The 27,993-nt window shown below is 36.6% G+C and overlaps 1 protein-coding gene across 4 annotated transcripts in view; it reads left to right on the top strand.

The window, feature by feature from the left end:
- The window catches only part of NUBPL (NUBP iron-sulfur cluster assembly factor, mitochondrial), a 438,815-nt gene that overhangs the window by 282,880 nt on the left and 127,942 nt on the right, over positions 1-27,993 (top strand). For all 4 annotated transcript variants that reach the window (XM_082384184.1, XM_082384183.1, XM_082384182.1 and 1 more), the window contains one exon: positions 21,627-21,712. In XM_082384184.1, coding sequence (XP_082240310.1) covers positions 21,627-21,712 — 86 coding nt within the window. The remainder of the gene's footprint in view (positions 1-21,626; positions 21,713-27,993) is intronic.

Below are 27,993 nucleotides of genomic sequence, written 5' to 3'. Positions count from 1 at the left end.
ATAACTACCATAGAGCAGAATAAAGAAAAAAGAATGAAAAGAAGTGAGGACAGTCTCAGAGACCTCAGGGACAACATTAAACGCACCAACATTCGAATAATAGGGGTCCCAGAAGAAGAAGAGAAAAAGAAAGGATCTGAGAAAATATTTGAATAGATTATAGTTGAAAACTTCCCTAATATGGGAAAGCAAACAGTCAATCAAGTCCAGGAAGCACAGAGAGTCCTATACAGGATAAATCCCAGGAGAAACACGCCAAGATACAAACTATCAAAAATTAAATACAAAGAAAAAATATTAAAAGCAGCAAGGGAAAACAACAACTAACATACAACGGAATCCCCATAAGGTTAACAGCTGATCTTTCAGCAAAAACTCTGCAAGCCAGAAGGGAGTGGCAGGACATATTTAAAGTGATGAAAGGGAAGAACCTACAACCAAGATTACCCTACCCAGCAAGGATCTCATTCAGATTTGACGGAGAGATTAAAACCTTTACAGACAAGCAAAAGCTAATAGAATACAGTACCACCAAACCAGCTGTACAACAAATGCTAAAGAAGTTACTCTAGGCAGGAAACACAAGAGAAGAAAAAAACCTACAATAACAAGCCCAAAATAATGTAAGAAAATGGTAATAGGAACATACATAGTGATAATTACCTTAAATGTAAATGGATTAAATGCTCCATCCAAAAGACATAGACTGGCTGAATGCATACAAAAAAAAGACCTGTATATATGCTGTATACAAGAAATACACTTCAGATCTAGGGACACATCCAGACTGAAAGTGAGGGGATGGAAAAGAGATTCCATGCAAATGGAAATCAAAAGAAAGCTGGGGTAGCAATTCTCATACCAGACAAAATAGACTTTAAAATAAAGACTAGTACAAGAGACAAAGGAGGACACTACATAATGATCAAGGGATCAATCCATGAAGAAGATTTAACAATTGTAAATATTTATGCACCCAACATAGGAGCACCTTAGTACATAAGGCAAATGCTAAGAGCCATAAAAGGGGAAATCGACAGTAACACAGTCATAGTAGGGGACTTTAACACCCCACTTTCACCAATGGACAGATCAACCGAAATGAAAATAAATAAGGAAACACAGCTTTAAATGGTACATTAAACAAGACGGACTTAATTGATATTTATAGGACTTTCCATCCAAAAACAACAGAATACACTTTCTGATCAAGTGCTCATGAAACATTCTCCAGGATAGATCATATCTTGGGTCACAAATCAAGCCTTGGTAAATTTAAGAAAATTGAATTCATATCAAGTATCTTTTCCGACCACAATGCTATGAAACTAGATATCAATTACAGGAAAAAAGTGTAAAAAGTATAAACACATGGAGGCTAAACAATACACTACTAGATAAACAAGAGATCACTGAAGAAATCAAAGAAGAAATCAAAAAATACTTAGAAATAAATGACAATGAACACACGATGACCCAAAACCTATGGGATGCAGTAAAAGCAGTTCTAAGAGGGAAGTTTATAGCAATACAATCCTACCTCAAGAACCAAGAAAAATCTCAAATAAACAACCTAACCTTACACCTAAAGAAATTAGAGAAAGAACCAAAAAACCCCAAAGTTAGCACAAGGAAAGAAACCATAAAGATCAGATGAGAAATAAATGAAAAAGAAGTGAAAGAAATGATAGCAAAGATCAAAAAAACTATAGCTGGTTTTTTGAGAAGATAAACAAAATTGATAAACCATCAGCCAGAATCATCAAGAAAAAAAGGGAGAAGACTCAACAGAATTAGAAATGAACGGCTTCCCTGCTGGCGCAGTGGTTGAGAATCTGCCTGCCAATGCAGGGGACATGGGTTCGAGCCCTGGTCTGGGAAGATCCCACATGCCGCGGAGCAACTAGGCCCGTGAGCCACAATTACTGAGCCTGCGGGTCTAGAGCCTGTGCTCCGCAACAAGAGAGGCCACGATAGTGAGAGGCCCGCGCACCGCAATGAAGAGTGGCCCCACTTGCCGCAACTAGAGAAAGCCCTCGCACAGAAACGAAGACCCAACACAGCCATAAATAAATAAATAAATAAATAAATATTAAAAAAAAAAGAATTAGAAATGAAAAAGGAGAAGTAACAACTGACACTGCAGAAATACAAAGGATCATGAGATGTTACTACAAGCAACTCTATGCCAATAAAATGGACAACCTGGAAGAAATGGACAAATTCTTAGAAAAGCACAACCTTCCGAGACTGAACCAGGAAGAAATAGAAAGTATAAACAGTCCAATCACAAGCACTGAAATTGAGACTGTGACTAAAACTCTTCTAACAAACAAAAGTCCAGGACCAGATGGCTTCACAGGCAAATACTATCAAACATTTAGAGAAGAGCTATCCTTCTCAAACTCTTCCACAATATAGCACAGGGAGGAACACTCCCAAACTCATTCTACAAGGCCACCATCACCCTGATACCAAAACCAGACAACGATGTCACAAAGAAAGAAAACTACAGGCCAATATCACTGATCAACATAGATGCAAAAATCCTCAACAAAATACTAGCAAACAGAATCCAGCAGCACGTTAAAAGGATCATACACCATGATCAAGTGGGGTTTATCCCAGGAATGCAAGGATTCTTCAATATATGCAAATCAATCAATGTGATACATCATATCAACAAATTGAAGGAAAAAAACCATATGATCATCTCAATAGATGCAGAAAAAGCTTTTGACAAAATTCAACAACCATTTATGGTAAAAACCCTCCAGACGATAGGCATAGAGGGAGCTTACCTCAACCTAATAGAGGCCATATATGACAAACCCACAGCCAACATCATTCTCAGTGGTGAAAAACTGAAACCATTTCCACTAAGATCAGGAACAAGACAAGGTTGCCCACTCTCACCACTGTTATTCAACGTTGATTTGGAAGTTTTAGCCACAGCAATCAGAGACGAAAAAGAAATAAGAGGAATCAAAATCAGAAAAGAAGAAGTAAAGCTGTCACTGTTTGCTGATGACATGATACTATACATAGAGAATCCTAAAGATGCTCCCAGAAAACTACTAGAGCTAATCAATGAATTTGGTAGAGTAGCAGGACACAAAATTAATGCACAGAAATCTCTTGCATTCCTATAAACTAATGATGAAAAATCTGAAAGAGAAATTAAGGAAACACTCCCACTTACCTCTGCAACAAAAAGAATAAAATACCTAGGAATAAACCTACCTAAGGAGACAAAAGACCTGTATGCAGAAAACTATGACACTGATGAAAGAAATTAAAGATTATTCAAACAGATGGAGAGATATACCATATTCTTGGACTGGGAGAATCAACATTGTGAAAATGACTATACTACCCAAAGCAATCTACAGATTCAGTGCAATCCCTTATCAAAGTACCAGTGGCATCTTTCACAGAACTAGAACAAAAAATTTCACAATTTGTATGGAAACACAAAAGACCCCAAAAGCCAAAGCAATCTTGAGAGAGAAAAACGGAACTGAAGGAATAATGCTCCCTGACTTCAGACTATACCACAAAGCTACAGTAATCAAGACAGTATGGTACTGGCACACAAACAGAAATATAGATCAATGGAACAGGATAGAAGGCCCAGAGATAAACCCACACACATATGGTCACCTTATCTTTGATAAAGGAGGCAAGAATATACAATGGAGAAAAGACAGCATCTTCAATAAGTGGTGCTGGGAAAACTGGACAGCTACATGTAAAAGAATGAAATTAGAACACTCCCTAACACCATACACAAAAATAAACTCAGAATGGGTTACAGACCTAAATGTAAGGCCAAACACTATAAAACTCTTAGAGGAGAACATAGGCAGAACACTCTATGACATATATCACAGCAAGATCCTTTTTTACCCACCTCCTAGAGGAATGGAAATAAAAGCAAAAATGAACAGTTGGGACCTAATGAAAATTAAAAGCTTTTGCACAGCAAAGGAAACCATAAAGAAGATGAAAAGACAACCCTTGGAATGGGAGAAAATAGTTGCAAATGAAGCAACTGACAAAGGATTAATCTCCAAAATATACAAGCAGCTCATGCAGCTCAATATCAGAAAAAGAAACAACCCAATTCAAAAATGGGCAGAAGACCTAAATAGACATTTCTCCAGAGAAGATATACAGATTGTCAACAAACACATGAAAGGATGCTCAACATCACTAATCATTAGAGAAATGCAAGTCAAAACTACAGTGAGGTATCACCTCACTCTAGTCAGAATGGCCATCATCAAAAAATCTACAAACAATAAATGCTGGAGAGGGTGTGGAGAAAAGGGAACCCTCTTGCACTGTTGGTGGGAATGTGAATTGATACAGCCACTATGGAGAACAGTGTGGCGGTTCCTTAAAAAACTAAAAATAGAACTACCATACGACCCAGCAATCCCACTACTGGGCATATACCCTGTGAAAACCACAATTGAAAAAGAGTCATGTACCACAATGTTCATTGCAGCACTATTTACAATAGCCAGGACATGGAAGCAACCTAAGTGTCCATCGACAGATAAATGGATAAAGAAGATGTGGCATATATATACATTGGAATATTACTCAGCCATAAAAAGAAACAAAATTGAGTTATTTGTAGTGAGGTGGATGGATCTAGAGTCTGTCATACAGAGTGAAGTGAGTCAGAAGGAGAAAAACAAATACTATATACTAATACATATATATGGAATCTAAAAAAAAAAAATGGTTCTGAAGAACCTAGGGGCAGGACAGGAAAAGAGACACAGACATAGAGCATGGACTTAAGGACACAGGGAGGGGCAAGGGTAAGCAGGGAAGAAGTGAGAGAATGGCCTTGATATATATACATTACCAAATGTAAAATAGATAGCTAGTGGGAAGAAGCCACATGGCACAGGGAGATGAGCTCAGTGCTTTGTGACCCCCTAGAGGGGTGGGATAGGGAGGGAGAGTAGGAGGGAGACACAAGAGGGATGGGATATGGGGATATATGTATACGTATAGGTGATTCACTTTGTTATACAGCAGAAAGTAACACAACAATGTAAAGCAATTATACTCCAATAAAATGTTAAAAAAAAAAAAAAAGAATGTTTATAAATGTTTATTGACTAAATTATACTCCTGGAAGTTTGAAATGCGTCTTGCAGTTTTCCGAAACGCTTATTTATGTGGATACTATTGGTAAAATTGAGCTAAATTATCAGTTATTCCCTGAGTTGTGAGTTGGTACCTTGAAAAAGTTTAATTTACTTCACACCGATAAACTGATTTCCCTTAGCAATTTCCCTTTGTTTACTGAGATAACAGCCCCTCTCTTTGGACAGGATTTTTGATTATATCACCCTGTTTTAATTTGTGCTTATATTCTAAAACCAACAATGTGTAGATTGGGGTTAATATTTACTTTTCCTTTGAGGCTTTGTTTCTTATATCCTAAAATTTAAGCAGTATATTTCTTTGTTTCTTACCTCTGATGAAGAGTCTACCCTCTAATAGGTGATTCATATTAGATGAGAATAAAAAGCAGCATTTTTAAAATTGTGGTAAAATATACATAACAGTTCAGTAGCATTATGTACATTCACATTGTTGTGCAACCATCACCACCATCTTTCTCCAGAACTTTCTCATCTTCCCAAACTGAGTCTCTTTACCCAGTAAACAATAACTCTGAATTCCCTCCTCCCCCTGGCCCCTGGTAAGCACCATTCTCCTTTCAGAAACAGTATTTTTTATAATAAGATGAGAAAATGAAGCATGAGGAAAACATATTTTTTAAGATTGCATTAAACATAAACCTAACATTGATTTTATGATTTATTAATAAAATTTTATTTTATTTTTTTAATGAGGAAACCAGTGCTTACTTTATTTTGTTGTCATTCTTAGAATCTTCCTTTGGGAAAAACTCATCAACTCAAAGTTTGCAATATATTCCATAGTAGGTAGCTGCTGCTTTTGCTACTGTTTCTTCTTCTTTTCAAGTTTTTGTTTTTGTTTCTCTTTTTTTACATTTTATGTTTTTATTGAAGTATAGTCAATGTTAAGGTTGTAGATCAGCAAATATTATCCATATGAAGGTAGGTGCTAAGCACTGTAGAGCAGCGGTCCCCAACCTTTTTGGCACCAGGGATCGGTTTCGTGGCAGACAATTTTTCCACAGTCAGAGGGGATGGGGATGGTTCAGGCAGTAATGTGAGCGATGGGGTGGTTGGTTCAGGCAGTAATGCGAGTGATGGGGAACAATGGGGAGCGGCAGATGAAGCTTTGCTCGCTTGTTCGCCACTTACTTCCTGCTATGTGGCCTGGTTCCTAACAGGCTGCAGACTGGTACCAGTCTACCACCTGGGGCTTTGGGACCCCTGCTGTAGAGAATCCAAGGATAATTAAATTACAAGTCTTTCCCCTAGCATCTGCCACTCCCCATCGCTCCACATTGCTGCCATTACCACCTGAACCATCTCTCGCATTACTGCCTGAACCATCCCCCTCCCATCCATGGAAAAATTATCTTCCACAAAACCAGTCCCTGGTGCCAAAAAGGTTGGGAACTGCTGCCCTAGGCAAGCGTTCCATACCTTTTTTCGATTCTTGGACCTTTTTTTGAGTATTTGTTATATAAATGGATTCCATCCAGGAAAATGTATTTGTACCTACAGAAACACTATTTTTATGTATGACTTCAGAAGGTTCGCAGTCCTCCAGTTAAAAGTCCCATCCCTAAACCCTTGTATACTATTGGTGGGAATGTAAATTGGTACAGCCGCTGGGGAAAACATTATGGAGATTTCTCAAAAAACTAAAAATAGAACTACCATATGACCCAGTAATTCCACTCCTGAATATATATATATATATATATATCTGAAAGAAACAAAAACACTAATTCAAAAAGATACATGCCACCCCAATGTTCATAGCAGCCTTATTTACAAAAGCCAAGATATGTAAGCAACCCAAATGCCCATCCACGTATGAATGGATAAAAAAGATGTACACACACACACACACACACACACACAATGGAATACTACCCAGCTGTAAAAAAGAATGAAAATTTGCTATTCACAACAATATGGATGGATTTGGAGGGTATTATCCTAAGTGAAATAAGTCAGACAGAGAAAGACAAATACTATGATGTCGCTTTTATGTGGAATCCAAAAAAATACAACAAACTAGTGAATATAACAAAAAAGAAACAGACTCACAGATACAAAGAACAAACTAGTGGTTACTAGTGGGGAGAGGGAAGAGGGGGGAGAGGCAGTATAGGGGTAGGGGATTTAGAGGTACATACTATTAGATATAAAATAAGCTACAAGGATATTATATTTTATAATACCTATAAATGGAACATAACATTTAAAAATTATGAGTCACTATATTGTACACCTGTAACGTATATAATGTTGTACATCAACTATACTCCAAACAAATAAAAAAGGTCCCAGCCCTAGGAGATAGAGCAAGGGGAAGGGCAGGGAGAGGGAGTGGCAGGTAAGGAAAAAAAACATGGATAGCTACAATGTGGAGTATGAGAAGTGCTGTATGAGAGATGTAAACCCTATGGTATAGAGGATCAAAGGAAGAAGAGATCATGAGTTTGAAGGGAATTGTAAAACACATCATGGAGATGAACCTTAAAGAATAAATGAGTTTCATTGTAGCACATTGAAGATAGCACCACACCTAGTTTGCTTTGTCTTTTCTTGGGAAAGAAATCTGAATATCTGAAAATGAAACTTCTAGTGTTCTATAATTCTGTTATGGAAACTTAACGTATATTTCACTTCCCAAGTCTGATTCATTAAAAAAAAACAATAGGGCCAGGTACTAAAGATGTTTTTGAAAATACATAAACTTAGCTATATCTGGACTATGACAATAAAATTATTGTTTATCAGTATTTTCTAAATTTTCTATAATGAATGTGTATATTTTTATAATTTAAAAAGTAGATAGCACTCATTCTTGTTTTTCTTTTTTTAAATTGAAGTATAGTTGATTTACAATGTTGTGTTAATTTCTACTGTACAGCAGTGATTCAGTAATACATATACATACATTCTATTTCACATTCTTTTCCATTATGGTTTATCACAGGATATTGAATATAGTTCCCTGTGCTATACAGTAGGACCTTGTTGTTTAACATTTCTATATGTAGTAGTTTGCATCTGCTAACCACAAACTCCCACTCTGTCCCTCCCCCTGCCGCCTTCCCCCTTGGCAACCACATGTCTGCGAGTCTGTTTTTGTTTTGTAAGTATGTCCATTTGTGTCATATGTAGATTCCACATGTAAGTGATATCATACAGTATTTGTATTTGGCTTTCTCTTTCTGACTTACTTCACGTAGTATGATAATCTCTAGGTCCATCCATGTGCTGCACATGGTATTATTTCATTCCTTTTTATGGCTGAGTAATATTCCATTGTATATATATACATCACATTTTCTTTATCCATTCATCTGTCATTTGACATTGAGGTTGTTTCCATGTCCTGGTTATTATAAATAATGCTATCGTGAACATAGGGGTGCATGGTTCTTTGAATTATAGTTTTGTCTGGATATATGCCCAAGAGTAGGATTGCTAGATCATATGGCAACTCTGTTTTTAGTTTTTGAGGGGCCTCCATACTGTTTTCCATAGTGGCTGCACCAACTTACATTCCCACCAACAGTGTAGGAGGGTTCCCTTTTCTCCACACCCTCTCCAGCATTTGTTATTTGAAGACTTTTTAGTGGTGGCCATTCTGATCAGTGTGAGGTGGTAACTCATTATAGTTTTGATTTACATTTCTCTAATAATTAGCGATGTTGAGCATCTTTTCATGTGCCTGTTGGCCATCTGTATGTCTTTGGAGAAATGTCTGTTTAGGTCTTCTGCCCATTTTTTGATTGGGTTATTTGTTTTTTTTGTTTTTGAGTTGTGTGAGCTGTTTGTATATTGTGGAAATTAAGCCCTGTCGGCCATATCAGTTGCAAATATTTTCTCCCAATCCATAGGTTGTCTTTTCATTTTGTTTATGGTTTCCTTTGCTGAGAAAGCATGCATTCTTTAAGGACAATAAATTTCTGTGTAAATTGGTACCATGATGATTGGCTGTTATTAATAAACTGGCATTTAATGACAGTCTTCCATATATTCATTTTTTATTTAATGATCACAGGTGTTATATTATCCCTATTTTCTTAAATCTTTGAAGGGTTAAGTAACTTTCCCAAGACCACACAGTTACAGTGGGTCATAACTGAGGTTCATATCAGTTCTGATTGAGTTTAAAGCTCATGCCCTTAACCTCTACATCAAGCTGCCCTAATACAAAACCCAACAATATTTGACTCATTGGTTTTCTAAGTTTAGTTCCGGTCCATTCAACCTATTTAGGTTATAATTACTCTAATCTAGGCAATCTCTGATAAAAATAAATTTGTCAATGAATATGCCTAAACCTGTGCACCCCTACATGGTGAGTATCCAGCCAATGGTCTAGATTGGTGTCTCCTATATTCACGGTTTTTGCTTGTTTGTTTTTGACTCCTGAGAGATTGCTTTGGGCCCCTTTATACATCCTGGGAAGGTTGGAGGCAGTCTAGAAGCAGTCTCCTTTGGGCTTTAGGAGGAGAGCCCCAAATGATTCTTGGGAAGACCAATATTGTCTTTGGGCTGACCATACTGGTTTTGGGCATTTGGCTGGTTTCCAGGCACACTGGCTCTCAGTATAGCATTGTAGCTATCAGTGTTAATACAGTCATACTATGGCTTATTATGTCAATGTTAAAATTAATGGCAATGAGAAGACTAGATTTTCTACAGTCAATATGTCTTAATTTTATAATTAGAAAAAAATAGCAAACAAAGAAAGTATCCTACCAAAAAGGATGTGAGGGGGATTTGGTGGGGACAGGTGCATATGATGATTGTGTCTCTGTATATGTGTGTTTGCTAAAGGCTTAGTTCCTGAGGTTTGGTTTTATTCAGGCCAATGTCATTTTACAACTAACATATCTAAGTAGATACCAGAATTGAGCCAGCTCCCAAGATTTAGACGGAAGGGCACCAACCAAAGGGTTACTGGCCTGGCTTGAACCATGGCTTTCATCAATTTATATAATCTGGAGCAGACTGTCAGAATCATGTCTGCCTTTCTAGACCTAATTGAATTATCTTTTCTCTACTTATGAACCTAATCTTCCTTTCCTCTTATCATTGACTTTAGATCTCTTTTAAGATGTGCTGTGTTCTACTTTTTCTTATGTCCCATATCCCACAAACCACATAAGCTTTTTAGACTCCCATTTGAGCCCCCCTGTGATTTGACTTCCCTTTCTTTCCCACTAAACGCCTTCACATACCATGGGATCACTCCACCAATACCTTATATACTCACTGCCCCCTCTTTCCTTCCTTTACTTTCCAGAATCTCTAACTTAACGTACATTTGACCCTCACTTAAAATGTCTTTCCTCCCCAGTCAGTGGGTACCCCAATCCTGCATACCCTTTATTCTGAATGCCTACTACTTACCATTTTCCCCAAACCCCCATTTAGGAACCATTTCTCCCTCTTTAGAATTCACGTAGCATTTTATTTGGACCGTTCCTATAGCACTTCTTATGTTCTCTGTTCAAAACTTGCATAACTGTGTTATCTTCTCTACCAGACTGTTACACCCTGGAGGGCTAAGGCTCTGTTTCATTCATCTTTGTGTTTCTCACAATGCTAAACTCAGTGCCTTCCTGTGACCACTCAGGAAATGTTGATCAATGAATGAGTGTTTTATCTGTGTTGGTATTATCTTCCCAACTAGGTGGTAAGCTGCTTGAATGCAATAATTTTTTCCTATTTATCATAGTATTTCTTAGAGTACCTTGGGCAATGGCTTATGCAATTAATACTGATTGAATAAATGACAAAGCTAGTTGACTAATTGTCACTGTTTATGTGAACAGATCTGTGCCCTGTTATCTTTCTTACCATCCTGCTAACTCATTCCTGTGATCTCTCCCACCCCAACTGTTTTTACCTAGGAGCTTTTTTTCTATGTGTAAGTTAAAGAAAGCATTAATTTTTAAAAACATACATTTTATTTCCCTCTTCCTTTGAGAGAAAAATATTTTCATTTTAGAGATTTCTTTATGCTATCTTTTTTCTTGTACTATATATAACATCCTTGTGGTTAGTTGATATCTTTTAGTATTAACTTTTTTTGGTGTCTGGGATAATAGTGTGCATGTGGGCAGTTGTTATTTGGTTACATGCAGGCTCTGTATTAAATTATTGGTGAGAATCACTAGCGTTGTTCCATTGTAAGATAATAGTAAGAAATTCTTTTATTTACTTGCAGGGATATTTAGCAAGGTGTTAAGTACCTCTCTCTTTATCCTTACCTGTGGAACACCGGCCTACCCCATAGACTTATAAGGATCAAATGAGATAATGAATATAAAAGTTCCATCTAAATGTATGGTATTTTTTAGAAACTACTTGAACACTTTAAAAGAGGTTTTTTTTGGGGGGGGTGGATGGTGAAATGTTGTGAATTACAAAGAGCCTTTATATGAACTTTGCATTTCTCCAAGCCATGTTGAGAATGAAATTAAGTGTTTTATACTTGTAAAGAGACATCCTTTTGCAAAATTCATGGAGGCAGACCTGTACAAGCAAAAAGACCTTCTTTCTGAATGCTAATTAGCAACTCTTTGTATGTGTTCGATTTTGTTCCATGGGATAGATGACAAGCTTATTATAAGAAGAAACTTTAAAGAAAAAAAAATCATCCTCTTATTTGTGTTAAAATCGTGTAGCAACAATAGTGATAAATGTGTTGACAGTAGTATTAGTGGCTAATGATTTAAATTTGAGCTTACGTGGACTACTGAATCATTACATACTGCAAGTACCTTGTAGTTGTAGTAATTGCTAGAGGGAAAGGAGACAGAATAGAGGGTGGGAAATAACCAGTTACAGTCTTTGGATTTATTCTTGTCTTGTTGAACCTGCCAAGGGAAAAAGCCAGAGTTATCAGTGCTGGTTTTGTTTTGTTATTTTTCTTACTTCTTTTTTTTTTTTTTTAATTTTTTTTTGAAGTTTGCTGAGTTTTTGCTTGTTGTTTGTTTCACTTGTAAATTAGTTGGTGCCGTATATTGAATTGGGTAGATTCCATTGTTGACTTCCAGGTTTTTGTTTTTTTAATGAATAGTGATGAACTCCTGGGAATTATTGAACACTTAACTGCTCGTCCATAATGGAAGAGGATTAATATTTCTTTGAGGAACATTATAAGTTCCTTGAAATTTTTGAAAATATATGCACTATGCTAGTATTTGAGTTCTAATAAATGTTGCCTAAAATATTTTTCTTCCTTCCTTTGCTTCAACTAAGATCCTCTGTATGACTATCTGAAGACTATCTTAATTTGACTTTAACTCTTGGAATTAAGAGTTTATGCCTCTCATGAAATCTGTGAAGCATATTTTTGTTTTTTGAGAGACTGGAGAGTTTTAGTAAGTTATTCATATTAAGGTGCTATATTAGTCAGGGTCCTGGCTGGAAAGAGATCACACATCTTTAAAGGAATTAACAGAGTGGGTTTAATGAAGGGACTAGTTACTGAGGTGTGGGCAGCATTAAGGAAACCAACAAGAGATGGTGAAGTACCCAGAGACTAGTGACAGTAGGAATTTTTACTGTCTCTCTGCCTGAAGGGGCAGAGAGTGAACTGTGTCGGTGGGACCTGGCGACTGCTGAAGCCATGGAGGAGGGGCTGCCTGTTGGGATTTGTGGCCACAGAGGAACAGAGCCAAGGGCAGAACTCCTGCAAGGCAGGGAGGAAGCAGTTGTGTGTGGTACTAATAGTACTAGAGCCTCTTTCTCCTCCCACAGCCTCATGTCCCGCTGGTACCTCCTACTGGCAGATCCTTATTGAAAGCCAGAGGGTAAGGAAACTCAGGTGATACAGTCCACAGACGTCAGCTACCTGGGCACTGATCAGGGCAGAGAATGAAGCAGAGCTTGGGGAAGGTGGAGAGGAAGGAAGTGGAGCACAGCAAGTGGAAAATAACCAGAAGTTTATTTTTTCTTCATGATCTTCATTGTAACTGTGAATTAGTGACTTGCAATAGATGAAATACAAAGCAAAGATTCCTGCCCTCTAAAAGTTTGAAGCTAATACAGATATCAGTAGTACAGTCAAATTAGTGAAAATCCATGCCATCAGAAAGCAAAATTTTACTGTCATCAAATTAATGAATAGAATATTTATATCGGAGATAAACTCTGATTTAAGTATATTTTGTTGCAATGGGAAGTAATGGGTAGAAGAGTTTATTTTGATAGGGTAGAGTTATGAAAAAAGTTCTCCTTCACTTTATTAAGTAAAGATTGACGCAGGAATAAAGCTTTTGGAAATGGTTCTTAGAAGGCACAAAGACTGAGCACTTGCAAGGGGAGCAACATGATCCCATCTTGGTCCTCTCTCTTTTTCTTCCAGGGGAGGGCAGAGAAAACAGCCAAGTAGTCCTAGTGTGGGTCCTGTCTTGATTTCTTTTCTATAGGGAGGGAGAAGCTACTGTATATGGCAGAGTAGTCAGACAATATGCTAAATATCCATGGGCTCAAGAGAAGCTGCACTAGCAGACTGGCATTACATTATGAAAATGAGGCGATGCCCTTTCTTCCTGTCTGGACTCTACAGATAGAAGGAAAGCCAGAGGCTTTTCTGCCTCTTATTCACTTAAATGAGATGGGGTGGGAATTTTAAATTAAGCCACCTTAATATTTCAGTCATCATTTAAAGTGAAAGGCATTTATTGCTTGTGAAAGGCATTGGGCCTTTTGCCACATTAACTGAACTCCTATTCACTCATGATAGATTCTTGAGAAAAAGCTGTACAAGTACACACTAGTATTTTCCCCACCAACAGCAGTTTGCTTGGCCTCAATTATCTCTTTTACAGTAATACTCTTCGACTGCCAATTTGGACAGTAGTTTTTATAACATGAAAACCTATTGGGGTTTGGGGAATCAGAAACTTACTGTTGACATCGTTAAATAAGTAAATGACCGTGGGCCATATTTGGCTACTTCGGATTTTTGTGCTATTTTTCCCCTACATTTTATAACTTATAATTACCTCAAATTGTAAAGCTTGAAACATGCTTGTGCCTAATAGGTGGTAGACTTAAGTCATAGCTTTTCCTGGTATTCAGAGATAGTAAATCTTCATTATGTTTTCAGTTTGTAGTGTGAAACTTTAAAGGAGACAGTCAATTTTGGACTTCTTCCAGGTGTCTTTCCTTGCAAATGTTGGGCAGGATTATAATTAATGGATATTTGGCAAAGAATCGCATGATGTGGAAGAGAATTATTGTTTTATCCATCAAATTATAAAAATTCTTTCCAAAATAAATTTGTTTTGTTGTTAGACAAATTGTAGCCAAGGGTTAAAGACTAGGAATTGTATTCCAATGTTTTATCCTTTTTTTTATACAATTTTATTTATTTATTTTTATACAGCAGGTTCTTATTAGTTATCTATTTTATACATATTAGTGGCCAATGTTTTATCTTTAAGGACACTCCTGGTACTCAGTCTGAAACTTCAGTCCTTGTTAGATTGGGAATCAAATTATAAAGCAGATATTGATATAATGCCATTGGTTAATGAACAACAATGTTTCCAATCTAAATTTAAGAAGCAGAGCTCTTGTATTTGGGTCAACATATATTAGAGGTAGAAGTTATAGTATGTTAGTTAACAGTTCAAAGAAATAGCCAGAGAGTTAACAACTTTTGAACTATGACATGGAAAGACCCAGGATTTTAAAAACTCCCAAATGATTCTTATATAGTCAGCTTTCAGAATCACTTTGTCTAGACCAGCTTATCTGATGTTTGAATTCCTTGATTATCTAGGCTGTGTTTGGATGGGACACTTCTGATATAGTTCATTCAGTTTTGTCGTTGAAGAATTTCTAGGCATTTTCTTCATAATATGTCTGACAGCTAAAATTCCTTAATATCTTAAAGTTCAATGAATAGTTAATGGCCAATGGGTAGTCAGATTCATATTAGAAACTACTTTTAAATCTATTAAACATTTATATGTAGAAAAAGTACAAGTCCCACAGTCTATCATTTAAAAATTTTTGCACTTTGTCATAGATGTTAGAAATTTGATCAGAGTTTGATGTGTAGCTCTGAAGAATGTCTTCACGTCTTAAGTATGACAGTATTTGGAAATGGAGCAAAGCTTTTCCATGTAAAGTCTCAGCCTTTATTTCCTGAAATACACCTGGCTAAATAAAGTTAAGGTAATCAGGGTATAGCAGTTCTCCTCTCTGGAGTTTATGTTAGAGAAAGAATATGTATAAAAAGGAATGTGTTTCATTATTAAACAAACAGCCTTTGGTGGTAGCTCACTGTGAGCATGGGCGGGCTGAGCTTTATGTGCATCTAACAGAATTTGAAATACAAAATATTAAATCTAAGAGCCCAACATGAACAGATGCTCACAGAAGAGCAAAAGAGTTCTCTGAGTTGCAGAGAAATATGTGTACAACAAGTAGGCTCCCCTAGGTGTTTACTGATCAACATAATGATGGATTCAAGACTGGAGAGAAGCCAGGATTTTATCTTAACTTTACTGGAAATATCAGAAGTGGGGGGAGGATGAGAATGAAAGAGAGAGAGAGAGAGAGAGCGAAGTGTGAGCATAAGAGAACTGTTTGGTTCCAGCCCAAGCTCTTTAGAATCTCTAGAAGCTTCACCTGTCCCCAGTGGTTCACAGTGAATGTAGTCTGGATCCCCTGGTGAATTCTTTGTTAGCATCATTAAGGTGAGGTGATTGGAAGCCTGTTGACTCCATTATTGAAGAGCCAGTCTTTATCCCTAAACAGCAGATACGCATCCAGATTCCTTTGACAAACTTGAATTCTTAAGTTCCAAAGTGCAAGTGCTCTCTCTCACCAGTGACTTTGAAATACTGTGCTTTCCACTAATTATTGTGTTTTATAATTCTTTTTGGCAGCAATTGACATAATTTCCTGTAACAAAATTCATTTCTAAAGTGAGCAAAATAATGATTGATCTTTAAATTAATAAAGCATATTCCCTTTGTGACTATAGTCAATTCTCTCTCTCCTCTGCTGGAGTGGAGCATAGAGTCCAAAACAGTGACTCATGAAAGAATTACTTATATTCCCTGTTGAAACACAGTCTGTGGGTACATTTGATGTGACTTTACCTTTTTAATTATGTTTTAGTTAATCTGATACTAATATTAGTGGGCATTCCTTGATATTAAAGCAAATAATGTTTATAATTCAGGAGGTTTGGGAGTTGTAGAGGAGAATGACAGGGGAGAGCTAAAAAATACCAATCTCCTTTATAGTCAATAAACAATTGTGTTTATGTTAAGCTAGCAGAAAATGATTATTTTCTTTTGCTGCGAGTATCTTTAAATAAATCAAGGAGCATCAGTAGCAGTAAATATTAGAGCACTGTGAACATTAAGAATAACAGTTGATTTCTTCTTTTAGGTCTTAGTTGACTTTACACTGACATGCTCAAGGACTGTATAGAATTACTCATCCAGGTATAATTATGGGCAGTTTCTGTTGTACATTTTTATTAGGTTCCAGCCCTGAAGTTCTCAATCAAGCCTGGGAATTAGATACAATTTATGCCTTGGAGACTTAGAATGGCATAATTGGGTAATTCCACACTGGTATAATTACGATCAGCCTAACATCTGGAATAATCAGTTTTAAATGCTTAACTACTCTGAACTCTGACCCAAATCCAGATACGCAGTTTTTTCCTCTCAATACTCGAGAGAATTGGCAATTAAGACAATACGCAAAATAATTATTTTTTAGGATGTTTACATATTTGCCAGAATCCAATAGACAACTAACCTCTTACAGTAAATTTCAGCTGATAAAAAGCCTTTACACAGATTACAACTTGGAAAATAACATTTAAACAATATTATTTAATTATTTGGACTTAGACATTTACCCTAGACAATGGATAGAAAATTCTCCATGGGATTCTTGAGATGGGTGTTTTATGATACTGTGTTTTTACCCCCAGAAAATAATTCCATTTATTGCAAACTAAACATTCTCTTTGTTGCTATTAGCATTCCTTATGGTCAGTAGAGGGAGCACAAGTTTTCTAACAAACCATCACAAACTGAAGTGACATCATCAGTGATGGTATAAAGGGGAAAATCTAGGCTAGTTCATGTTGGTTCATGTTCCAGGGTCCCTGAGAAAAATTAAAATTTATTAAGTAGAAAGCCAAGAACTATAGAGATAAACTGTAATATCAGATATGGAGACCATGTTTTAAGTTGAGATATATTAACAAGAAAAAAATCGACATAATTCCTTTAAAATTTAAAAATACGTGTTGTGATGCACAGATTGGCTAATGATTAATTTTACTGGAGGTTTTGTTTGTCTTTTGTTTGCTTTATTTCTTTATAAATTCCAGAGGTCATTTTAGGGGTGTCTGAAATGGTTACTTGTATGATGTACTAAAATTTGGTATAGCAAAAGAGGTGTGATTTATGCATGAGCCAGTTATGTTTTTGTATTTTTTAACAAGGGCTAGAAATTTTTTTCTCAGAAGAGCATTCTAAAGACTGACTGCGTTGTGATTAAGGACTTAGTCATTAGCTAAGAACATATATTTCAGGAAAAAAAAACTTACAGAAGTCTTTTATAAATGTGGCTGGTAGTTCCAATGGAATGTTTACATGTTTTGTGAGCATTTGATGGGACATGGAAGATGATCGTTGTCCTTGTCAAGAAGTTACTATGATAATGTGAGTGGTGCTATTTAGATTACAAAGAAACTCAGGTGGCATAGATGCTTATTTGTGATACTGTGTTAGGGTTAAGTACAGAGGAAACCAAGTCACTTTAATCCCTCTCTCTGGGGTCTTACAGCTATCAAAGTAATGTCACCAAGCATTTTTGTAACAGTTTTACATTCTTTTTTAAAAATGAGACAGCTCTTTAAATTAAATAGGACCAATGGAAATAGGGTCATTTTATAGAGGAGTTAATTGAGATGTATTTAGATTTAGTGAGCTATTCAAGATTATATAGTACATTAGGATAGTCAACAAAACCAGAATCCAGAGCTTTTGACTCCTGGTTCAAGGAGTTACGAACTAAGAGTTCATACAGTTGTAGTCTAGAATGATTTGAAAATGTAGGAAAATTATTTAAGCCCTGATCCTTTGTTAAGTGCCTGTTTTGTGCACAGCATTGTGTTATTACTTTTGTTTGATAAAAAATTGAGAAAAATCATAACCATCCATGAAACTATATTGTGCAGTGGTAATACAAAGAGTGGACAAATGGTGTTTCAAACAAAAAATGTTTATATTATATAAAAGCTAAAGGTACTTTTTAGGGCTAATGCAGTAGAAAACTCCCTGCGTACTAGTATATAGTTATGAGAGAATTTGGAGGAAATAGCCAAGGAGATTTTGTTTCCATGTGAAGAGAATGGCTCTGAGATTGAGGGGCCATAATTTTTGGAGGAGGTAGTATTTCACACTTGCTTAAATAGGATTACTGAGACAGTCAGGTCGAACAGGGGTGGTTTTGGAAACTATAGTTAAGAGAGAATGCTAAATCACATAATCAGAGAGCTAGCTGAGACCTTGAAGGCTGTCTGTCCTTGCATTAATTTTACAGCTAAGGAAACTGAGACCTGAGTGATTCTGAGTTATTTGCCCAAGGTTAGTCACACAGGTGGATGGGGGCAGAACTGGAATTAGTTCCCCTCCAAATGCCTGAATATGATAACAGAATCTACAAGTTGGCAAGTTAAGGAAATACATTGTTTGTGAAGAGTAGAGTTGAGTACACTTTTGCAGAGAAGTTATTTCCATCAATCTTTAAAAGAGGGAAAAGAGAAATGTTAATTCATTTTTGTTTTTTTCGGAAGAATAAATCAAAATAGAAGAATGTAGTGATCCATGGAACAAATTGAAAAGTAGGATGAGCTGCCTGATGGCAAATATGAAAATGACCTTGCTAGCAATGTCTAAGACATTTTTATTAATAACAATAATAAAGATAATAAAAATGGTGTTACCAACACAGCTACCATTTATTGAACGTTTACCCTGTGGCATCATGTCAAGTATCTTATGTACATTAGTTCATTAAATTATTGCACCCTGTGACCTAAGTATTACTATGCCATTTTGTAGATGAAGAAACTGAATCTCAAAGAGATTAAGTTATTACCCTAGTCACACCGGTAGTCAGCTATGGAATAAAAATTTGATTTCTGATTCTGTTTGAATTCCAAAGCTAGTGTTTCTGAAACTTGACTAATGAATAGACCCTCCTTCTAAAGGAAAGTAATCTGCCCCATGCCCCAAATAGACTTATTTTTATTGTTAGACTACTTTAAGCATAAACACAAATTCCTTAAACTTATAGCTCTTATATAATTTTTAAAAACTAAAAAAATAACAAATTCAAGCAAACTTACAAGAGCAATAAAATTCAAATTAATGACATTAATATGAAAGATGAAGTTTTTGCTGAAATGAAAATACCAATTGCAATATGAATTTGTAGCTAAATACTATTGCACAACTGTTGGTGGGAATATAAATTGATACAGCCACTATGGAGAACAGTATGGAGATTCCTTAAAAAACTAAAAATAGAACTACCAGATGACCCAGCAATCTCACTACTGGGCATATACCCTGAGAAAACCATAATTCAAAAAGAGTCGTGTACCACAATGTTCATTGCAGCTCTGTTTACAATAGCTAGGACATGGAAACAACCTAAGTGTCCATTGACAGATGAATGGGTAAAGAAGATGTGGCACATATATAATGGAATATTACTCAGCCATAAAACGAAACGAAATTGAGTTGTTTGTAGTGAGGTGGATGGACCTTGAGTCTGTCATACAGAGTGAAGTAAGCCAGAAAGAGAAAAACAAATACCGTATGCTAACACGTATATATGGAATCTAAAAAAAATGGTTACGAAGAACCTAGGGGCAGGACGGGAATAAAGATGTAGACCTCCTAGAGAATGGACTTGAGGACACGGGGAGGGGGAAGGTAACCTGGGACAAAGAGAGAGAGTGGCATGGACATATATACACTACCAAACGTAAAACTGATTTTACAGTTTTGGGAAGTAGCCTCATAGCACAGGGAGATCAGCTCAGTGCTTTGTGACCACCTAGAGGGGTGGGATAGGGAGGGTGGGAGGGAGACGCAAGAGGGAAGATATATGGTGATATATGTATACGTATAGCTGATTCTCTTTGTCATAAAGCAGAAACTAACACACCATTGTAAAGCAATTATACTCCAATAAAGATGTTAAAAAAGACGTTAAAGATGTTATTGCACAGTTCTTCTGAGCTTGGCGTGCCTATATTGCTACATGCTTTGTGAGAACTTGGTTCAGCTTCCACTTTCCTCTATTCTTACTTTTTCAAACTATCCCTTCCGACAGTACTCTTTAATAGTATCATTTGCTCTTCACTTGGTGCCATCAGTTATTTATTGTTAATTATACCTCTGTTCTCGTCAGCTGTGACAAAGAACTGCCAATTTGATGGTTTGGATGCTGAAATGTCATGGCAGTGTATATTTAGTTATCAGATGATGGTCATCCAGGTGATCTGGGATATGTTCATTTTTTTCAGTTTATCATCTAGAAAAAACCACAAAACTTAAGAAATTCATAGAGCCTACAAATCATAACCAGGTCTCTGGTGTTTCCACTTACAGAAAAAACTGCACTGCCCTTTCCCTCAAAACTCTCAAAACCATTTGGTTTCTGTGAGATAATAGTGGAGACCCAGGAAAGCCTCCATCTCCATCTACTTTCAGTGCTGCCTTAGTTCAGGCTACCATTGTTTTGCATCTGAATTTCTGCCACAGCTCCTAGTATTACCCCACCAAACTATTCTCCACAGTGTATTCCACACTAGTGAGTTTTCTGTAATACAAACTTTTAGAACTCAGCTTAGGTATCACTTCTTTCTGGAAACTTTGCCCTATTCCTTCTTATTACCTGCTTCCTGACCCTATCCATTATCACCTTCACTATCCTCTCCCCTAGATTGAATTAGTTACCTTTCCTTTATTCTTGTTTTATAACTCCATAACACCCTAGGCCTACCTTTATTAAAATGCTTAGCACACTGTGTTGAATCCTTAATTTTTGGGTCTCCCCAAGTAGGGTGTTAGGTTCTTGAAAGTGAAGCCTACCTTGTGCATCTTTTACGTAGCACATTGTCTGAAAAGGAGGAAGGTTCTGATGATATAGCTGTGATCTTGAATCACAGGTCAGTTGTAATTTTAGGAATGAGGAGTCAAAAATAGGCAAGAGCAAAGTAGACATTTCCTTGTCTTTCCCATTCATATATGTGAAATTTATACAAATTACCTAAATAGTTAATATAGTAGACTCTTTTAGTGTGTAATCAACATAATTTTGGAAGTAATCTTTCCATAAGGAATTATATGATAGCATCATTTTGCTGTCTTTTTGTTTTCTTTTGGTTAGGAGCTGTGATTGTCTCCACACCCCAGGACATTGCATTGATGGATGCACATAAGGGAGCTGAGATGTTTCGAAAAGTCCACGTGCCTGTAAGCATTTACACCTTCACTGTTGCAAAAATCTGAAACACTTCTAACTGAAAAAGCAAATCATTGAGAAATACAATCCAAATTTTAATTTAGTTCTGTGCAGAAATCTGTATGAACACCCTACTTCATTTTAATGGTTACTCTAAAAACACACATATAGGTGCAAACATGTATGCATGTTATATTAATCAAGGAGAATTCTAAAACATCCTTCAGGTGTGAATTTTCTGAACAAGTACTACCTTTCTCAACTATTTGTAGCTATCACTGAAGTAAAAATAATAAGAGAATTTTAAGAACTTATTTAGGTAGATACACTTGAACAGATCACTGATGGGAAACAGGTGAAAAAGATAACTTTCTTCCTTCTGTCTTCTACAGTTTAACTCATTTGTAACTCACCATTTTCTTGAAAGTATCTAAGAATTTTGTATACAAAAATGACAAAAAAATAAAAAATATAAAAATAAGAGAAAGGACAATTAAAATCAGATAGAGTCAGAAGTGAAGTCTGTAAATAACTTGCATGCCATTAGGGGACTTAAATACATGCTAGAAGTATGCCATGAATTTTCCAGCAGCCATGGGGAAAGAAACATAGGACCATTATAAAACTGTCCATTTCCATGAGGTTAAAAAAAGAGCTTGAAGCACTATTTACAATAGCCAATACATGGAAGCAACCTAAATGTCCATCGACAGATGAATGGATAAGGAAGATGTGGTGCATATATGCAGTGGAATATTACTCAGCCATCAAAAAGAATGAAATAATGCCATTTGCGCCTACATGGATGGACCTAGAGATTATCATACTAAGCGAAGTAACTCAGAAAGGGAAAGATAAATACCATATGATATCACTTATGTGTGGAATCTAAAGTACAATACACATCAACATATCTATGAAACAAAAACAGACTCAAAGACATAGAGAACAGACTCGTGGTTGCCAAGGGGGTGGGGGGTAGGGGAGGGAAGGAACAGGTGTTTGGGATTAGCAGATACAAACTATTATATACAGGATGGATAAACAACAAGGTCATACTGTATAGGACAGGGAACTATATTCAATATCCTGTGATAAACCATAATGGAAAAGAATATGAACAAGAATATATATATATGTATATGTATGTATGTATAACTGAGTCACTTTGCTATATAGAGGAAATTAACACAACAATGTAAATCAACTATACTTCAATAAAATTTTTTTAAAAAAACTTGATGCTCAAGAGAAGCAGAGGTGAGAGAAGAGAGGCATAACTCTCTAGGTCCTCAGAAATAACAGAAACCCTGTATGTAATGAACACATTTTTGTCACCTTTGTAACCATAAATAGAGGGTTCTTCCTCCTAGTGTGCCTCATCAAAATCAAGTGGACTTGTGCTAGAGAGTGGTTTAGAACAAGCATTTCAGTAAGAAGACAACGTAATGCTTCCATCTCTATGGCTCCTAGTGGCCTTGCTTAATTTCAGGGTTAGATTTTTTGAGCTTATAGAGCAGAGCTTTTTGTTTTTATTTTTATTTTCCATGATGGTTTATTACAGGATATTGAGTATAGTTCCCTGTGCTATACAGTAGGACCTTGTTGTTTATCCACTCTATATATAATAGTTTGCATCTGCTAACCCCAAACTCCCAGTCCAAACCACACCCCCACAATCACAAGTCTGTTCTCTATGTCTGTGAGTCTGTTTCTGTTTCACAGATAAGTTCATTTGTGTCATACTTTAGATTCCACATATAGGTGATATTATATAGCATTTGTCTTTCTCTTTCTGACTTATTTTACTTAGAATGATAATCTCTAGGTCCATCCATGTAGGCGCAAATGGCATTATTTCATTCTTTTTGATGGCTGAGTAATATTCAATTTTATATATATACCACATCGTCTTTATCCATTCATCTGTCAAAGGACATTTAGGTTGTTTCCATGTCTTGGCTATTGTAAATAGTGCTGCTATGAACATTGGGGTGTGTGTATTTTTTGAATTACAGTTTTGTCCAGATATATGGCCAGGAGTAGGATTGCTGGATCATATGACAACTCTATTTTTAGTTTTTGAGGAACCTTCATACTGTTCTCCATAGTGGCTGCACCAACTTACATTCCCACCAACAGTATAGGAGAGTTCCTTTTTCTCCACACCCTCTCCAGCATTTGTTATATGAAGACTTTTTAATGATGGGCATTCTGTGATGGTATCTCTTTGTTAGTTTTGATTTGCATTTCTCTAATAATTAACGATGTTGAGCATCTTTTCATGTGCCTCTTGGCCGTCTGTATGTCTTCTTTGGAGAAATGTCTACTTAGGTCTTCTGCCCATTTTTTGATTGGGTTGTTTGTTTTTTTGTTGTTGAGTTGTATGAGCTGTTTGTATATTTTGGAAATTAAGCCCTTGTCAGTTGTATCATGTGCAAATATTTTCTCCCAGTCCATAGGTTGTCTTTTCATTTTGTTTATGGTTTCCTTTGCTGTGCAAAAGCTTGTAAGTTTGATTAGGTCCCATTTGTTTATTTTTCCTTTTATTTCTTTTGCCTTAGGAGACTGACCTAAGAAAACATTGCTACAGTTTATGTCAGAGAATGTTTTACCTATGTTCTGTTCTAGGAGTTTTATGGTGTGATGTCTTATATTTGTCTTTAAGCCATTTTGAGTTCATTTTTGTATATGGTGTGAGGGTGTGTTTTAACTTTGTTGATTTACGTGTAGTTGTCCAGCTTTCCCAACACCATTTGCTGACTAGACTGTCATTGTACCTTCTTGCTTCCTTTGTGGAAGATTAATTGACTCTAGGTGTGTGATTTTATTTCTGGGCTCTCTATTCTGTTCCATTGATCTGTATGTCTGTTTTTGTGCCTAGAGCAGAGCTTTTTAGACTGTAGCCAGGGATTAGCTTCAGAGGGTCTCATGATTCTTTCTCCTTCCCCATCCCCACCAAATTGTACACTTTGTGTTTGTTTTGGTATGGAGAGAATTCTTCAATGAGAGCATGATGCAGTATAAGAACCAATGATGTATTAGAATGAATAGACTCTCAGGGAAGCTTTTGTAAATGTTTTTATCTCAGGGGAGCTTCTGAAAAGCATAAAATTGTAGAGTAGTGGAGTTGAGGTTATCCTCTTCAACAAGTACCTATTCTCCCTTACCAGTTAGTGCAGACCTGTACACAGTTAGTAAGCCATGGAGCTCTGGATGGATCAACATGCCCTTATGAAAATTGAGGACCCTGGTAAAGATGATGCCTGTGTGCTTACCTCCTAGATGATCTGAGGGTATTCTCACTAGCAGAGTTGGAAAATGTTTGAGGGCCTGATTTTGTATGAGGATAAATGAGTGATAAAAACCCCCCATGGTGTTCTATGTTTGAAGTTTAGCTTGGAAAAATTTTAAAGCAATGGTAACCAAATGCCCATTTCAGATAGAAAACTGGCTCAATGAAGCACTTAGTTGAACAGTATTATTTCCTATTATGCCCTCCAAGATAAACTAGATGCAAGTAATGCCTACTCAGATAACTAAATAAGATTACTTATATGAGATTTTAAACTATAAATCAGCAAAAAGTTAGAGAGAGCTATCCACCAAAAATTATGAGAACAAATAATTCTTAATCCTTCTTACTGCCACTTCAAGGTCAGGATAATAGCCATTCTATCAGCATTTAAGTGAATGCTTAGCTTCTCATTCTGTAAGATGAGGGTGGAGGCATGTGTCCAGCTCACTCTAAAGCATCATGAAATCCTTGAGAGGAACGTTTTTAAAAGAGCAGAAGCCAGACTTTTGTTAGGTGGGTGCTACTGAAGGATAAAAGTTGAGGCTGTCAGCAAGGAAGTATTGTGAGGAAGTATTCCAGGTGAAGGATCTTGGGCTGCATAAGGCTCATAGGACTAGTGCAGGATTATTTATGGAGTAAAGGAGCTGTTTGTGATCTGAAAGTGGATGTCGGAGTGTAAGTCTGCAGAGTCGGAGCAGCCCTGGGTCACGACAAGGTACAGGATATGGTTGCTCATGGGTGTGCGGGGCTGAAGAGGAGTGGAAATGAAAGTCATTGGAAATGCATACTCCCTCTATTATTTTTTGACTCTTCCTATATCTTTATTATAGCCCTCGTTTTTCACCCGTTTTAGTTATTTGCCTTCTAAACAGCAAAAATTTGAAAAAAGAGGTAGAATGTCTTAATCATCTCTTAACCTGCAGAGCAAGACAGGTGCTCAGTAATCTTTGCAAGTGAATGAGTGAGAACTTTCCAGCAGAGAGCTCTGTAAGCAGTTGGAGGACAGCCACTGTATAGCTGCATTGTAAAAGGAATCCCGGCTTCCAGTAGGGTGTGGATTTGATGACCTCTGAGATCCTTCTGGCACTCAGAGTCTGTAATTAGAAAGTGTTCCATAAATGCAAAGGAGAAATGTTATGCCTTGTGTATACCACTTTATTTCATTTTCTTCCTGGGTTTTAGTCTTGCTGTTTTTTCCCCTTTTGAAGTGCATTAGTTACCATGGAAACAATGATGTCTTTGGAATTCATTGGTATGGTCAGAGTTTATTAATGTCTACAAGAACATTTTGAAGTTAATTTAAATAATTTCTTAAAACTCGAGGCTGAGATAGGGAAAGGAGAAGAAGAGATGACTATTAAATTCTCTTTTCTCTGCCTGAAATGATATCAACTCTGCCAAATCCTTGATTATCTCAGTATTTGTAGGTAGACTTTTTTTAAAAATAATAAGAATTTTTCAATTTTACACATTTTTAATGGTGACTACTTTATGTGCTGTGTCATTCTCATCCATTTTTTTTAAACATTTTTATTGGAATATATTGCTTTACAGTGTTGTGTTAGTTTCTGCTGTATAACAAAGTGAATCAGCTATACGTATACATATATCCCTATATACCCTCCCTCTTGAGTCTCCCTCCCACCCTCCCTATCCCATCCCTCTAGGTGGTCACAAAGCTCCAAGCTGATCTCCCTGTGCTATGCAGCTGCTTCCCACTAGCTATCTATTTTACATTTGGTAGTGTATATATGTCATTGCCACTCTCACTTCGTCCCAGCTTACCCTTCCCCCTCCCCGTGTCCTCAAGTCCATTCTCTCCATCTGCATCTTTATTCCTGTCCTGCCCCTAGGTTCTTCAGAACCATTTTTTTTTTTTTTAGATTCCATATATATGTGTTAGCATACGGTATTTGTTTTTCTCTTTCTGACTTACTTCACTCTGTGTGACAGATTCTAGGTCCATTCACCTCACTACAAATAACTCAATTTCGTTTCTTTTTATGGCTGAGTAATACTCCATTGTATATATGTGCCACATCTTCTTTATCCATTCATCTGTTGGTGGACACTTAGGTTGCTTCCATGTTCTGGCTATTGTAAATAGTGCTGCAATGAACATTGTAGTACATGACTCTTTTTGAATTGTGGTTTTCTCAGGGTACATGCCCAGCAGGGGATTGCTGGGTCATATGGTAGTTCTATTTTTAGTTTTTTAAGGACCCTCCATACTGTTCTCCATAGTGGCTGTATCAATTTACATTCCCACCAACAGTGCAAGAGGGTTCCCTTTTCCCCATACCCTCTCCAGCATTTATTGTTTGTAGATTTTTTTGATGCTGGCCATTCTGACCAGTGTGAGGTGATACCTCATTGTAGTTTTGATTTGAATTTCTCTATTGATTAGTGATGTTGAGCATCCTTTCATGTGTTTGTTGGCAATCTGTATATCTTCTTTGGAGAAATGTCTATTTAGGTCTTCTAAATCCATTTTTGGATTGGGTTGTTTGTTTTTCTGATACTGAGCTGCATGAGCTGCTTGTAAATTTTGGAGATTAATCCTTTGTCAGTTGCTTCATTTGCAGATATTTTCTCCCATTCTGAGGGTTGTCTTTTCATCTTGTTTATCTCATCCATTTTTGTTGCCTTCTTTTATAAGGGAAAACCAGGCACCTCAATTTGGAGCCCTTCCTCTACCATTTGAACTTTTAGAGTCACAGGGATTTCACTATCCAGCCCTTTCTTCTTAGGTAATCTCCTTTCCAGCTCCTGAAAAGTATATTCAAGTATACTCTTTTATTCTTTCTGTACATAAGGGATCACTTAGTTAATATTAATTCAATAAATAGCTATTAGTTTATTCTACAAATATATATTTACTTATATTGAGTGCCTTCTATAAGCAAAGTACTATGGTAAGCTCCATTGGTGATTTAAAAAAAGGTGAGGATGAAGCCTTTTTCTTTAAGTATGTTATCATCTTGTAGACTAACT

Source organism: Balaenoptera borealis (genome assembly GCF_965194805.1).
Source record: "Balaenoptera borealis genome assembly, chromosome: 3".
Taxonomy (NCBI): domain Eukaryota; kingdom Metazoa; phylum Chordata; class Mammalia; order Artiodactyla; family Balaenopteridae; genus Balaenoptera; species Balaenoptera borealis.
Note: the sequence above shows the minus strand (reverse complement) of the source record. Positions and strands in the feature narration are given on the sequence as shown.